Source organism: Siniperca chuatsi, linkage group LG4, assembly GCF_020085105.1.
Source record: "Siniperca chuatsi isolate FFG_IHB_CAS linkage group LG4, ASM2008510v1, whole genome shotgun sequence".
Lineage (NCBI taxonomy): Eukaryota > Metazoa > Chordata > Actinopteri > Centrarchiformes > Sinipercidae > Siniperca > Siniperca chuatsi.
In genome coordinates this window covers 19,424,676-19,440,934 of record NC_058045.1, presented here as the reverse complement: position 1 = coordinate 19,440,934, position 16,259 = coordinate 19,424,676, and the positions used below count along the sequence as shown (strand labels likewise).

The 16,259-nt window shown below is 41.6% G+C and overlaps 1 protein-coding gene across 4 annotated transcripts in view; it reads right to left on the bottom strand.

The window, feature by feature from the left end:
- LOC122874305 (neural-cadherin-like) overlaps positions 1 to 16,259 on the bottom strand; it is an 82,295-nt gene that overhangs the window by 24,729 nt on the left and 41,307 nt on the right. For 2 of the 4 annotated variants that reach the window (XM_044191972.1, XM_044191975.1), the window contains exons 9-21: positions 15,584 to 15,752; positions 14,977 to 15,147; positions 14,373 to 14,545; positions 11,564 to 11,731; positions 9,894 to 10,143; positions 9,336 to 9,463; positions 8,756 to 8,942; positions 7,041 to 7,184; positions 5,331 to 5,614; positions 3,194 to 4,802; positions 2,372 to 2,465; positions 1,404 to 1,627; positions 190 to 419 (exon numbers count right to left, since the gene is read on the bottom strand). In XM_044191972.1, coding sequence (XP_044047907.1) covers positions 190 to 419; positions 1,404 to 1,627; positions 2,372 to 2,465; positions 3,194 to 4,802; positions 5,331 to 5,614; positions 7,041 to 7,184; positions 8,756 to 8,942; positions 9,336 to 9,463; positions 9,894 to 10,143; positions 11,564 to 11,731; positions 14,373 to 14,545; positions 14,977 to 15,147; positions 15,584 to 15,752 — 3,831 coding nt within the window. The remainder of the gene's footprint in view (positions 1 to 189; positions 420 to 1,403; positions 1,628 to 2,371; positions 2,466 to 3,193; positions 4,803 to 5,330; positions 5,615 to 7,040; positions 7,185 to 8,755; positions 8,943 to 9,335; positions 9,464 to 9,893; positions 10,144 to 11,563; positions 11,732 to 14,372; positions 14,546 to 14,976; positions 15,148 to 15,583; positions 15,753 to 16,259) is intronic. The other 2 variants (XM_044191973.1, XM_044191974.1) reach the window with 2 other exon arrangements.

Below are 16,259 nucleotides of genomic sequence, written 5' to 3'. Positions count from 1 at the left end.
GAGACATAGAGAAGAAATTAATGGGAGAGACAAAGAGACATGACAGGGGCAGGCAGTAAACAGACAGAAAGTTGGTGTGAAAATAAAAGGGCAGATAAAAAGCTGTTATCTCTTCCCCTCAAGCTCCCAAGTGTATCACCTGATATATGAGCATTGATCTCTATCTATCAGACACGATGGTATATATACCTTCTTTTTATGTGCAGTGAGGACAGCATGCAGTTTCTCTGGGTGCAGGTAGCCATTATCAGTTAGAACATAGAAATGGATGTCCACTGTTTTCTCCACTCTGTCTGCTATGCTGAAAATGCTGATACTCTCTGGTCTGACAGACAGGGTTTCAGACAGGAAGTCCCAGAACGTCTCCAGCCGACTCTTCCCCTCGACGTGCGAGTCGATAAAATCTCTCGCTGTAATGCCTTCGGGGGACAAAGAGAGTGGGGGTTTATGCAGTAAGAACTACAGACTCGTCAATGACAACTACAGAGCTGATCAAAGTCTACTGAGTTCCCAATTCCATTAGCACAAGAGGTAGCCTAACATCTTCGTCTATTGATCCATTTCCTCACTGAATCATCCATACGGTGAATGACTCGTGATGCAGTCAAGTACATCCTTTATTTCTTCACTGAATAAAGTTAGGGTCTTCAAGAACTGCCTTGTACAAAATATTTTAATGACCGGAAAATCAATCACATATGTGGTGCCACCTTCCAATAATATCTGGAGAATGTGGGCAGTCATCTTTAATCTTCAAAAATGATAATGACTTGGAGTCAGAGACATCCATTAAAGCCTTCAACTCTGTTCGCTGAATGGCTTTTTAAATGTCAAGGACTTTACCTGACACTTCCAAATTGACCTTTATAACTCCGATTTGCTCTGAGATACTGACAGAAAAATGAACGCTCTAACATAAACTTCAGAGAGTTAAAGAATAAGATGAAGAAGGAAACTATTACCAAAAACAGTGTGAATGGTTGCTTTACAATGCTTAGAAATATTAAAGAATGCAAGTATAAAAATTTCTCCTGACAGCCTATTATTTCAGCGTTAACTGGATTGACAACCTGATAATCATTCAATGAAAAGTACCAATTTATTCATGCCTGTGGCAGATGCTGTCTCTTTCAACATCATCTTCAAATTTAACAACAACAGCGGCATTCAAAGAGCAAGCTTTCTTTTTTTTTTTGAAGGATGACTGAGAGAGGGAATCAAATTGAAAAACTATTATATTCACTACTGTCTTGACTTTTGGGGGTCATGTAGAGACAAAACAGATAAACTCAGAGTTGAATCACAGCAACACCCATCCACCTGCAGAGCTGTAGGCACCCAACAATTCGAAATTAACACAGTGTTTATACCACCAGGTGAGTCAGTTTTTCTGTTAACGTTACCGGTCAAACGCAGCGAGGCGGACGACAGGATGGCCTTTTCCTCCAGCTCCCTGACATGAACTCTGACCCCTGAGATCACATCGGGCCACACCCCATCAGACACCCCGACCCTCAACCAGTAGCTGCCTGCTGGAGTGTTCTGTCGGACGTTCAGCACTCCTGAGCTCTGGTTCAAACTGAAGTACCTGAGAAGAGCAGAGGAGCTGTAAAGTAGGAGAGGACGGCTTCAGCGGAAGAAGATGAGAGAAAAAAAGAAAAAGCTCTTGTTCAAAGGAAAAATACCTGACAGATGGCAGACAGACAAGTAGAGAATTGGTCAGCGGTACCTGGGTTTACTCCAGCAGGAAGTGAATGCAAATTCATTTTGAAAAACCCCATAGAAACAGAAAAAGAAAAACCGCCAAGAAGAAGAAGACAAAAAAGGCAAATTCTTTGGCTCAAAAAGAACTTGATAGTTGTCATGGTAACTGTCAGAATTTGTTATATGAATAAAACAAATGTACAATTGGTATTTCTAATCTGATCTTGAGGGTGTGAATACTGAATAACTGTACAAGGTCCCTGATGGAGTCAGACTCCTCGTATGGGCTGTTTCATCTTGGGTGCATCATACAAGTGGACCAAGATTACTTAGTTTGTTTGAATCTGATTGCATCTTCCAGAATGGCAATCACTGTTGACAGCTATGATTAAAGTCCCTTTGGAAAGTGTAGCTTATATTAGAGGCCAGGGAATTGGATCTAGGATTAGGAGAAGTAGCTGTTAGGCATGTTTGATATCATGAGCGATATCATTTAGAGAGGCCTTGTTTGAGAAAAACAACACTAAGTTCATGTCCTCTTTATTTTTCAAATTCAATGTTGGTGGTTCTTCTGGTACTGTATTGCTTTAGCAGTTGTACTTGTGCTGCATTTGGAGCTCAGCATGTTTTCAGAAAAAATTATATGCATTTAACAGAGAGCTCTTACTTGGCTGCGCTTGTCTCCAGAGTATAGGTCTTGTTGTCCCAGTCATCAGGATCTGGGGCATACACTTTCCCCAGTGCCGCATTTGCCATCCTTCCTGTTCAAGGTAAACACACACACACACACACACATTGATTCCGTCTGGACAGAATCTGCTGATGCCAACACTTATCTTTTCGTCCCTCTCTTTTCCTTATCTTGCATTCTTGTGTTCTGTTCTACTTATTATGCTCATAACTGTGGAGCCCCACTGTTGGAATGAATAGGCGCTCAGTGCTCCACTTCAGAGAGCGTGGAGCTTAAGGAAGTCAGGCTATCTCAGTATGGATTATGTTATTATCGACCTGCAGTGCCAGAGTACTGCAGCTGGGTAAACAATGGCAGCCTGGATGAGTCACGGCGTTCCTGTTTTCAACAATTACCAAAACTGCCATGTAGCTGAGTGTGTGATCAAAACACTATCAAGCCAACATACCTAACTAACTTACCTGTAGGGTAAAAAACTACAAAAAAGAAGAGTCATGATTCTTATCATAATGTGATGTTCAGATGAGCTTTAGGCATAGGGTTGGCAAGAGAAAAATGTGCTGAGGGCTTGAGAAAGGATTTGACAACGATATTACCATAACAAAACACTGTTAGAATGTAAAAGGAAGAGTGCAATTATGAATTCCAGACTATACCGAGCAGGTATGGGAGTGAAAACATTTCCCTTCAGCTGTAGCCTCAGTTTCCTCTCTTCACTCAAACTCTGCCTGCAGTGAAAAGCTCTGTAGCGAAAGCAAGGGGCAAAGAGAATGAAATGAGGTGAAGCGAGCGACTCACCCTTGCGGCTATGCACATAGACATCTTTCTGTCCTGCCTGATGGGCGTTATCATTCTGGTCGCCAATTGTGATGGTGAGCGTGTTTGTGGCTGTCATTGGTGGATCGCCGCTGTCAGTCATAATCACCGGCAAGCGGAACTCACTCTGCCTTTCCCTGTCGAATCTCCGCAGGGCAGTGAGCGTTGCAGAGCCGTTCCCGTGATCCTGTAGGTGGAAGTCGATAGAGTAAAGGTTGGGCAGGGAGAGAAAGAAAGGAGGCCCGTGCTCTGGGGAGTCTCTGTCCACAACATGAAGCAGAGTTGAGCTCCTGTTGAGCCAGACCACTTGAGGTGCTGGACTGTTCTCCCACAGCACAGGAGTGTAGACTGTCTCCAGCTCTGGCCCGTTGTCGTTCATGTCTAGCAGCTGCAAGTAGACCGTGACACTGCCAGTCAGCGCCGGGGTACCCCGGTCTGTCGCCATGACAACCAGCTCATAACCTGCCACTGTCTCCCTATCCAGCAGCCTGGCGACTGTGACCACACCTGCTCGGCTGACTGTAAAATGTCCATATGGGTCAGACTGAGGGAGAATGCTGTACAAAATGTCCCCATTCAGGCCTGAATCAGAGTCAGTGGCCGCGACCTGAATGATGCTGGTTCCCACAGTTACATCCTCAGGCAGAGGGGAGAGCAGGTAGGAGCTAGGGGCAAACACAGGGGCATTGTCATTCTCATCCTCCACTAGAACCAGACATTGGATGAGGCTGGAGAAGTCAGAGTCCTCCACCTTGATGGTAAGGTTAAACCGCTGCTCCCCTGGCTTCTCAAAGTCCAGCTTCTTCTTCAGTTTCAGAGTGCCTGTCTGCCCCAGTCTGTGGCTGACCATGTAGAATCGTTGCTCCAGGTCTCCCGCCACCACACTGAAGGCCAGCTGTCCATACGTACCAGCGTCAGGGTCCACAGCGCTCAACTCCAGAATAGGAGTATCTTCATTAGTGCTCTCAGGCACACGAGCACCACACCAGTCCTCTCTAAACTTTGGCACATGGTCGTTGATGTCTGTTACCACTATAGTGGCGGTAGCTGTACCTGTCATGCCCCCGCCGTCCCGGGCCTCTACTACCAGCCGGTGGCTGTCAGCAAACTCCCGGTCTAGACCCTCTGCTGCCACAGATATGGTGCCGGTGCTGGAATCAATAGTGAAAAGGTCTGCATTGTTTGCATTGTGCACATTCTCAGTAATCCGGTAGGTGAGGATTGAGTTCTGACCTACGGCTGCATCGTCAAGGTCTACCGCTGTCATTTCCACAACAAACGTTCCAGGAGGGGAGTTCTCTGCCACGCTACTGTGGCAATTATCAGGCGCACACGAGAAGGTGGGGGAATTGTCATTGATGTCCCACACGTTGATAATAACATCGGTAAAGCCAGTAAGCCCCTCGCCCCCTTCGTCCGTTGCCATGACAACAAAGCGCCAGACGGCACGCTCCTCTCGGTCCATAGTGCGTTGGGCATACATCTCCCCTGTGATGTCGTTGATCATGAAGTGTGACTCTGCCCCTTGGCCATGAATGGAATACCGTATGGCGCCCTGGTCTGCATCTTTGTCTGGGTCAGTAGCAGTCACCTGCAGAGATAAAGGCATCTTCTTAAGAAAATGGATATTCATTCATCCAGTCAAACCCAAATTACTGCTTCCTCTTATCTTGTTTCAGCCGTCACCCGGGTCTTCTTTGCTTTTGGATTTTTTAGACAGCCCATTTAAGTGTTTGCTCTTTTTCCTGACCACCTAAATTAAAGCAATGAGCTCTGATCAGGCATGTTTCTTGCATCTGGCCTCAGAGTAGGTCTGACAGCCTAACTGCTGAATTTCCCCACTCAAGATCCATCACTACTTTCTCTCTAACTTAGTGGAATGATAATTAGTATATGGTAGTATATGAACAATAAAAGACTAACAGTAGATACAATGAAATAACACATTACATTAAGAAATTGTAAGCAATACTTAGCCACCACATACAACTACACTGTATTGAAGCTGTTGATTTAAAAAAACAATGCACTAAAGATAACTACCGGTCTATGGATTACAGTAATTATTGAAAAAACTGCAGTGTAAAACCTCTTTGCAGTAATCATCTCAGCCTCTCACCTGTAGCACAAACACAGGTGACCCATCAAGCTCCTCTGTGACAGATCCATAGTACTCATTCATGGAGAACACAGGAGCCTCATCGTTCTTATTAACCACAGTAACCACCAAGGCTGCGTAGTCTTCCCACTTCCCGTCAGAGGCGAGGACCAGTAGCTTGTATCTCTTCTGCTGCTCATAGTCCAGTGGTTGTGCAATAAAGATCGTCCCCACCTCTGGCTCGATGTCAAAAACACCACCTTTGTTGCCAGATGTAATCTGGTAGCGCAGCTTGGCATTGGCTCCTGTGGCAGGAATTACAAAATGCATAATTGGGAATGTGAAATCACTGTTCCGATTCTGCAAATAAACAGTTTTATAATAAGGTTACTGAAATCTAAAGGTAAAACATAAAGGTATTAGACTTTACAGCAGGCTGCTGTTGTCCCTTCACTTACTTTAACCGGCACTATAATTCTAGCAACAACAGAACGGAGTAACCACAAGGGTATTACAACTCATTTCCTCTGAAACCTGAGCAATAGTAGGTTTTCATGTATCCCTTTCTTGTTTTGATTACTTAATTAAATGGAAACGTTGTACCTCGTCTCCTTGGCTTTAATCAGATACTAATTAAAAAAGAGTGCAGAAAAAAGTGAAAGGGAGCATGAGAGTAAAAAGCAGCATACAGTAATGCACTCTGATAGTGCCCTGTAGGGAATGATTTTGAGGCCCGAGAGAGGGTGGGGGTTTTTAGTTTCGTAAAGAGGAAGTCAGTATCTGAACTTATCTACTGTGTCTCCATGGAGACCATCCAGCCTAACGGTTTAACATTGGAAAGATAAGATAATCTCCTGGAATGAACAGTCTTCGCTTTCAATCATCCTGTTGGGTTAAAGTAGCTACAATCCTATGTAAATACACTAATCTGTACTATTAACACAACCCTAGCTGACAAAGTGCTCCCTGCCTCCCACAGGGAACTGGCAGGCTTACAGCAGTCAAGCCCAGGGTGGAGTTTTTAAACAAGACCGATTGAACGTAGCCTCTCAGACGCAAGTGCAACAGGATTGCAACTTTAATGTTGGGGGTTGGTGTTATTCCACAGCTATTCATCATTAGTGCTGCAGCCCGTCCTAAGCTGCACCCCCGCTTGCCATAAATACTTGATTAACGGACCTAAACATGTCTGATAAAGGGATCTTAGGCTACTGCTGTACGGAGGATGAGCAACTGCTTTATTGGTTAAATCCCGCCCACCTACTGTGTGGGAGCGTGTCACTCTTTTTGGAACATATGTGCTACAGTGCATTACCAAGCACTTTAAATGACTACTGCTAAATCTAGCACGCCGCATGATTTCAGCAGCATGATTTCAGCAGCATGATTTCCGCAGAGCTCAGGCCAGATTGGGAAAGACTGCCCACAGGGTCACTTTATGCAAACTGCTACAAATGCAGTCCATCTTACAAAAAGGTGCCTACTTGGCACACAACTCACTGCTGGAAAACTGACTGATAGAGTGCCAAAATATTTCTGTTATTTCAAGAAAGAGAGACTAGGGAAAAATAAAGAAAGTGCAATCTGGAAACTTCTGTAAAGTTTCAAAGTGCCTCACAAAAACTTTTATATTGGTTCTGGTTGGTTAGCTTCTTTAACCTTTATTTCTAGTAAGTGGCATCAGTAAAATCTCCTTGGGACCTCCTCAGTCTGCTGCCTCATCAAGCATACCTTCATCCCCGTCATTAGCACTAACAGTGACAACAGCCAAGCCCACATCTGCATTCTCGTCGACACCAACTTCATACAGTCGCTGAGCAAAGACTGGTTTGTTGTCGTTGACGTCGCTGATGAAAACCCTCACATACGCTGTGTCTGCAAGAATGACAGAATGGCAGAGGATTAAACAACACAGCACACAAACACACAGACACAGACACACTTTGCCAAACACTGTATGTGTGTATTCTCCCTCCATCTGTTTATTGATTCTACAATTCATTGTCACTGTTTAGTGGGGAAGAGGCACTTAACTCGACGCAATGTGCCTCATTGACATGGAAATCAGAAAAAACATTATTCACAAAGATGTGCTGTAAATTACATAAATTATTCATTTTGTCAAGAGTTTATTGTTTAAACAGGGGTAACTGTTTTCAACTGAAAGAATAACAGTAATGGGGCTAAACCTCTTCAACAAGCTGCTTTTTTGCACAGAGTAGATAAAGAACCTCTCTATTTGGAAGGTTAAATATTTATAAGATGACAAGTGTTTGTGTCTTATCGCTGCCCTCCTCATTACATTGTTTATTTCTTTAGTTAGAAAGAGTAAATTATCTGCTCACAGAACACATGGGTGACATGTTAATTTGGAGCTGCTGCAGTAAGAGATGATGGTGGTGAAAGGTGGCTCTATTTTCTCGGCTTGTTGTTACAATTCCCTCCTCCCCTTGGCGTATCCCAGTGGTGACGCAGCAAGACAGGTAATGTTTGCAGAGGAGATGAGCCCTTCAGTATGTGGGAGATTTGTAGCACAAGACACAGCTAAGGCTCATTGCAAATGCTAAGCAGCCCTGGCAACTCTGGAGAACATGGTAAACAAACACAGGCAGTACAGCTTAAATATTGAACAACAAAAATTAAAGAGAGGAGGAATAAAAAGGGTTGTAACAAAAAAGACAGTGCCAAGAAATCTCTGAGCTATTTTCACATGGAAGAGAGTGAGGCTGTCTGGTCATGGCAGTGGAATAAATCTAATTCAGATTCATTTTTCAAAGTCAATCCCAAGGTGTAAATGAATGTAATGTCATGCCAATGCAGTCGGTTTAAAACACAGCACAAATTGAAAGAACTCCTCATACAGTTTTCAGTATTATCCTGTGGGCTTATAGGGAAAGAATGATGATGCTTTTTTATGGGACATTGCACCAGGCCAGAGGTTACTTCAAAGTTAACTCTCCTAACATAGTTTCTTAGAATGTAACAACAATGAAATAAAACAATTTGTATGACTAAAAAGAATAGGGATACACTAAATCTGAATTAACGTATTATTTGCATAGTGATGAATCTGCCTACCAGCACCTCTAAAGCAACACATATTATATCTTGTTTGTCAAATCTGTACAAAAACCAAAGTGTAAAAAAAGACAAGTTGTGGATTTTAGGGAGGGTCATGTGCCGGGCTATTTTCTGGCCAGGCGCAGTAACAGGTTTTGTACAGATTGAACAAATGAAATGTGACATGTTAATTTCTGTGCTTTATAGGTTTTGGTTTCCCGTCTTTGTGCTGAGCTAAGCTAACTGGCTGCTGGAAGTACCGTACATATTTCCTAAAATGTCTAACTATTCCTTCAACGACATGAAGCAAAATATAAATTCATGAGGAGTTTTATGCTAGATGAAAAAAGTCTGATGTCATTTTTAAAATACTCATAATTCCCAACCTGAATTGGGCTGCTTGTTCTTGCCAGGTCGCGCTGACTCCTGGCCATCTTCTGACTGAACTTCCAGCAGATAGGAGCTGCGAGCCTCACGATCAAACACAGCTTCTGTGTAGATGATCCCAAGTTTCGGGTCTATGCGGAACAGATGGTGGTCGCCACTGCTGTCACTCAGCAGAGAGTAAGTGATCTGTGGAGCACAGGGAATTTGAAAATTAAGTTACAGTATTCTTTCAAGCAATAACCTGCAGAAATAGCTAGAATTAAAGGCTTTGTAGCTGAAAATGTCAGGAGGTCTCTATCATATTTCCAGAGTCTGACTTCTTTACAGGCAAAATCAGATCGATACTCTATCCCACTGATATTGTCACAGTCAGTCACACAGCTGCGATGGCACTGTTCCCAACACCACCTCAACAGCACTTGTACAAAAGCTTCCACACTAGAGGGATTGTGACAAGATGTTACAGAATGCTCCTTCTAGCCTGGATGGTTAGATGGATGGTTTAGCAAGGAAAAAAAGTCTATGGATGTGGTTGAAAATAATTTTTTTGTACATGAACAGAAATAGATAACCACAAACCTCTCCATTAAGACCCAGGTCTTTGTCATGGGCAGACACTTGGAGAACCATAGTCCCTTTCTGGGCTCCTTCTGTTACTGAGGCCTCGTAGATGGAGGAGGTGAAAAATGGCACGTTGTCATTGTCATCTTAGGAGAGAGAGAGATTTAGTAGCAAATTGATAATGTGCTAATTTCCAGATAGTAATTAGGTAATAAATTCTCTAGCATACAAAACTGTAACTGCGCACATTACAGATTTAGGGGTTAGATTTTCTGAAGAAAAAAACAACATGTAACTTCTGACTTGAACATTCTGGATGTTGGATTTCTCCACCTGCATATAAATTCAAGATTATACTTAAGGCTAAAAGATAATCAAATAATCAACTGATCCTTGGGCCAAGGGCAAAATGTTTGTCAAACCTCAGACAAATAAATTAGTTTTGTGTTTGACATATATTGCAAAACAAAAATGCCAGGTATAAACAAAATCTCAAATAAATAAATCTGATAAATATATAGAGTAGGTCTTTTTTGTGTGTTGACATCTTGCAAGTGAGAAAAGTACAAATCACACCTGTAATATTAACATAAACTGTAGTGAAAGCTGCAAGAGGCACGGCAGCCACGTTCTGCGCTCGAACCCGAAGAGAGAAAAATGGTGTGGTCTCATAGTCCAGCGGCTCTGACACCAGAATGGATGCAGAGCCATCTTCGCGGTTGGGGGAGAGATAGAAACGAACTGGCATGTTGGTTTCGGGGACCATCCCATCCTCCAAGTTATAGGTCACCCTTGGGTCACCCAGCTGAGAGGTTGCCTTGATTGTCTGAATAAGATGAGAAGTAAGATCATAAAGCCTGGATCTCAGGTTATGTTAAAGTTAGGGAAGACTGATGCAAAAAAGCAGAAATCTGCTCTCCAGTTTAAGCCCATGTGAGAGACTGACTCAACCCGTATGATGTCATAGATGGACAGTGACATCCCAGTCAACTCTCTTGCTTTAAAGAATTAGTTCAACATTTTGGGAAGCTTTGCTTTCTTGCTGAGAGTGAGATGAGAAGATCAATACCTCTACAAAGCCAGGAGATGGTTAGCTAAGCTTAGAATAAAGACTCAAAGTAGGGGGGAAATAGCTAGCTCCGTTTTAGAGGTGCTAGTAGTGTGTATGTTTTTAATTTTGAACAGGCTAGCTGTTTCCCCTGCTTCCAGTCTTTCTTCTAGCTATGCTAGTCATCTCTTGGCTCTAGTTTCATGCTTAATACTCAACTGCTTTGAAACTGCTAACACACCAAAAAGAAGGTTATTATTCTGAGCTTAAAGGAATAGTTTTACATTTTGGTAAATGTGCTTATTCGCTTTCTTCATAGTTAGATGATACCACACTCATGTCTGTGTGGTTAAGTATGGAGCTAGAACTAGGAGGTGATTAGCTTAGCTTAGCATAAAGACTGGAAACAGGGGGAAACAGTCAGTCTTGCAAAACAAATGAGATACGACATGTTAATTAATGAGCTCTAGAACTGCTGGTAGGCATATTTTTAACTTTGGACAGAGCCAGGCTAGCTATTTCTCTCTGATTCTAGTCTTTATGCTGAACTAAGCTAACCGGCTGCTGGCTATATAGCTCCATAATTAACGTTCAGACATGAGAGTGGTATCAATCTTCTCATCCAAGTCTTGGCAGGAGAGCAAATAAGTGGATTTCCTAAAATGTTGAACTATTCCATTAACAAGGATTCTCTTTGAGGATAGGTCAGGTAACGTTTGTTCACATGTAACAGGCTACATTAGAACTAGAGTTGGATGAGAGTCAAACCTGTTGTCTGAGCCCTGAAATAACCTCTTATCTCAAAGTGAATCCCCTTGTGAAGACCTTTGGAAAAAAAGAGGTTTTTGAGCGATCCAGATTGACAGCTATATATTTTTCACATCAAAGGAGACAATTTGAATGGATTTAATTAGCCTGGAGTCATGAAACTTGCTTAGCACACGTGATCCAATGTCAGCTTTCTCCTACAGCATCAAACTAAAACACGTTTACAGATTTTCCAGCACATTGACAAGCTTTCAAAGGTGTATTTTGAGCACAAAGAGAATGCAGTGTCTGAATAACGCTCAGACTGTGCTCTAATCCGGGGGAGTAAGCAAACAAACACTCAAAATGGCAAGAGATAGAGAAACCAGCTTAACAACATATGTCCTAATATAAACAGTGTACCTGCAATCAAAGTTACATGCACACGTACCACTATGGGTGTGTCTCTGGCTGTGTTTTCAGGGACGACGACACTGTAGCTCTCCTTCTCCCACTGTGGAGGCTGGTTCTTCACGTTGGTGATGGTGACTGCCAGCTCCACAGAAGTGCTTTGGTTTCCCCCATCAGTCGCTATGATGTCCCGTGTGATATAGGTTCTCTGTGGTCAACAGTAACAGTTCAGTCACTAAAATTATCATCATGGTCTTTAGAGCTGAAACGATTAGTCTATTGACAGAAAATGAATGAGCAACTATCTGACAATAGATTAATTGTTTAAATCATTTTCCAGGCTAAAATGCCAAACTTTTGATGGTTCCTGGTTTCCTTTGTGTTCCCTGCCAAAACACAAAGTCATCTTCTATGACAACATACTAGATGTGTAAAATATACAGTATATTTAAACAACTGTGTGTATCATAGAAATATGAATAAAATTAACCAATAGCTCTTAAATCATCTTGCTATAATCTGAGTAACGTGGCTGTGTCGTCAGCTTGCTCTGCGGCAGTGGGCCGGAGGAAACTGGCCAGTGACAGCACATAGCAGCAATAACGACTAAATGTGTGGAGCTGTGTGTTTAACTAGACCTCTCTGTTATGTGAATAGGTGGAGTAGCTGACGCTCAGAGTGATCAGCTCATGATCAGCTGATTGGCAGTAATGACTCCTGCCTGAACCTAAACTTGTTGTATGAACTTAATTGAGGAAATTATTTAATTAGGCTAAAAACAACAGAGGCAGCAGTGTGAGCCTTACAAAAATGTATTACGCTATAATTCAGGTTGCAAAAAAAGCTCCTCTTCTTTTGTTATTGTGCTATAATTGAACCACTAGGAAATAAGGGGTAGATTTGACTGAGGAACTGTATTTCATCAATGTGGACACTGCAGGGAAAGCTGGAAATTGGTCATTAGAGTATTTGATTCTGTTTATCTAAATTAGACAATGTGTAACATCAACATCACACTCACACCAGAGTAAAGAAGAAAAAACCTCTAAAGGGCCTCTTTTTGCCCACACAAGGTACTTTTATTTAATTTTAACCACTCACAGTAAAAGATAATGCAAGTCAGTGCCTCAATGCAAATCATGGCCTAGCGACTCTATTATTGTGTTGCAGTAGCCAGATAAAAAGAAATCTCACTTAACTTCAGAATTACATTTTCTATTCTTGGGACAGTCCAATTAGTATTTGTGAACAAGTACAACTCTGTTACAAAGCTTGACACCATAGAACAAAGATTGTAATCTGTGGACCCAGCAGCTGCTGCTTTTACGATAAATGACTGACTGACTTTGTGGTAACATCCAGAATATCCATAAAATATTCTGGACACGGTCACAGCTACCTTTTCCATCTTCTCCACATATTTTTCTGTAGAGCTGTAGTGTACAGTATGTTGACACTGCATGAGGCTGACTCTGGCTTTACTGTCTTAGGACATAAGAATAACTGCTGTTGTTCTATCTTCTTCAGATTCTAATGAAAGGCTGCAAGTCAACTGGGAACTGTGCTGCACACTTTACTGTGAAGTGTGGTGTGAAAATTTGGCCGTAACACTTGTTCAATGTAGTCAGAAACTGTAATGAGAAAATCAAAATCGAACAATATCTAAGACCAGCTGAGACATTCAGCATTTAATGAAGTGCTTTTATAATCTTAGTTACAGCACAGAGATTGTGGGTGATTCAAATAGCTTCTGAAACCACTCTGAAATATGTAACAGCTTTGTTCAGCGAGGTTTTGGCCTTAACCCTTTCAATTTTGCATGAAGTCAGCGGCAAAATTGCCAGAGACTTCTAACACCAGTGTGCGCAAAAGTATGCTAAATAATAAACGGCTGTATAGTGCTAGAGCAAGTTTCTAGCCAAAGAGCAACTCTTACTTTTCAATAAGTGAAAGAGGAAAACAAGAAGAAGAGCACTGAAAGGCTACAGAAAACATGACTGTAAAAATTATTAATATAATTCAGTTACATCACTAATACTCTGACACATTAAATCACTTAAAGTGCATCAATTAGTTTTACTTCAAACTTTATAGCTAGTTTTCATGTTGAACATCATGATTTATATAACTAAAATATTTCACTCTTTAAAAAGAACTGTTTAAGCTATCTTAAAGGAAATTATCTTTGTAGCAATTTTCCCAAGCATATGGCTTAGCGTTTTAGTTTCTGAGAAGTTGTTAACATTGAGCCTTGCAACCGATTTAACCGTGCCATGCAAATTAAATCACATACATAATCTTCCAGCCTCCAAATTGTTTCAGTTAATAGATTAAAAATACATGACTCGTCTAAAGCTGCTGTCAGTCTCCTTATCAAAGTCTCAGATGATGAATCAAAACTAGAAAGCCTTGAATCCGTTATAGCAAAGGCAGAGTGTTTAAGATGGACAAAGAGTCTTGGTTTGTGATAATTAGCTTGTTAAAAACCTGTGCCATTCATTTACAAACAGTCTTTTTTGACAGCTACAGTCGCAGTTAGAGGATTTTAATGCATATTTAAAGGCTGGTCTTTAGTAACAGTGTAATAAACTTAACTTGTTTAGCTTGAATTAGTCTCCCTCCATCTTCTTTCTCTGTGGTCTTTCCACATGCAGCACCTCTGGGAGTACACATACCCCAGATTGGGAGTAGCAGACAGAAGCACTTTGAGGAGGCTTATTCATTAACTTTGTTGACACAGACCCACAGTCCGCCATGTGATAAAGACTGTGTGTGTGTGTGTGTGTGTGTGTGTGTGTGTGTGTGTGTGTGCTGGCTGACAGAAAGGCTGCTAATAACTGCTGACTAACCTGTGATATGGGCTGGTTAACATAGACCCATCCAGTGACAGGGTTGACCCGCAGGTACTCAGGCTGCTCCAGGGACATAGAGTAAGTGATAGCTGCATTAGTGCCAAAGTCGTCATCGTGAGCTGCCACGCGAAGGAAACTGGTACCGACCAAAGTGTCTTCTCTCAGGAAGTCTACAGAGGATATAAATTATGTGTGTGCATCAAAGAGCAGAAATGTATGAGGCTGAGGGCAAAGCATGGTAAAGGTCAAGCATGAGTGATGTAAGGGACATTGGTTATTATGCAAAAACAATTTAGGTTCTTATCAATATATATTACATAAATGTACAATTATGTCTATTTCCAATTTTCACACAGATATGCATTAAGCAGGGGAATGAATAAATACAATTATTTATTTATAAATAATGAAATAAAACACAATCTAAAGTCATATTTGCTGCATTCACACTCTAAAACATATTCTCAATTTAATCAAATTACTAAATTAAAATATAAAAAGGAGCATATACCACTCACCCTTTTTACCTGAGCGTTTTTAAGGTCCTAGTTAACGATACTAACAGTTGTACCAGCATGTATAGTTTTTATCCAACACTTACACTCATAGCGCAGATTCTCAAACTTGGGGCTATTATCATTCTGGTCCATTATTTGGACGGTGAGCTGACAGATGCCGATGAGCGGCTCCTCCGCCCAATCGGTGGCCGTTACTGTAATTGAATACTCTCTCTGCCGCTCCCTGTCAAACCGCCTGGCTGTCACAATAACTCCTGTAAATACAGAATAAAAAAACAGTTTTTTAAAACAATTTTTACATTCAAGTCGAGCACTCCTTTCAAGTGCAGTGACTTGATATGTTATTAAATCTTGAGATGAAGTAAAATGAACAGAATAGCATGTTGACTCCACATGTTAGGACTGCAGAACAGCTTCTCCATTTGCCTTTCCCTTAATTACGTAGAATCTTTTTTATATACTGAAGAGTCACACCGAGCTTGCCCTGATTAAATGAAATCATGATTGATAGACAGGTTATGTTATATATTATGTGAACACTTCCTCTCCTCTCAGCTCACAGCTTGAACTTGAATGACCATTAGAGATGTAAATTACCATTAAAATGCAGCATTGTCTATCTACAGTAGACTCTGTTCTCTATGTCTAATTGAGACCTATTTTAACCTAGACACTCCGTGACTGCTCTACCTGTGTCTGGATGAATTCTGAAGGCGGGCATGGCGCTGTCTCTGTGCATTAAGCCATATTTGACTTTTCCATTTGCTCCCTCATCTGCATCCACAGCATGCACTTGCAAAACAAAAGTCCCCGTTGGCTGGTTCTCCAGCACTGAAGCCTGCTCACGATATTGCTGGCACTGAGATAGAGAGAGGGAGGGGGAGAGAATGAAGGAGATATATACAAATACAAGAAACAATTCTCATATATGAGGCCATGTTGTCAGAATATGTTACATTAATGAGAATACAGGGATCAAAGAAAATAAAGTAATTAAGTAGAAGGTCACTACGCACACACAGGGAGGTAGTGCACTTGAAACACAATATAGAAATTATAGATACAGTAGCCCCCATCTATGGGAATGAAATGAGCTGATTTCCTTTGAAGAGCCAGCAGTGAACATCTTTGTCTCAGCCAGGAATTCTATCCATTCCCCCTAATGAACACATGCCCCAGATAAAGAGCTGCTCTCTGGAGTCTTTCTTTTTTGTAATCAGATATAAATGCTAGCTACTCTTTCAACAGAATGACCATGAAAAAAGAAAAACAATAGGCAAAGAGGAGTGAGAGTGAAATAGAGGGAGGGAGATGGATCAAAGGATGTGAGAGAGCGATAGAAGGACAAATATTGCTAGGGTTCATG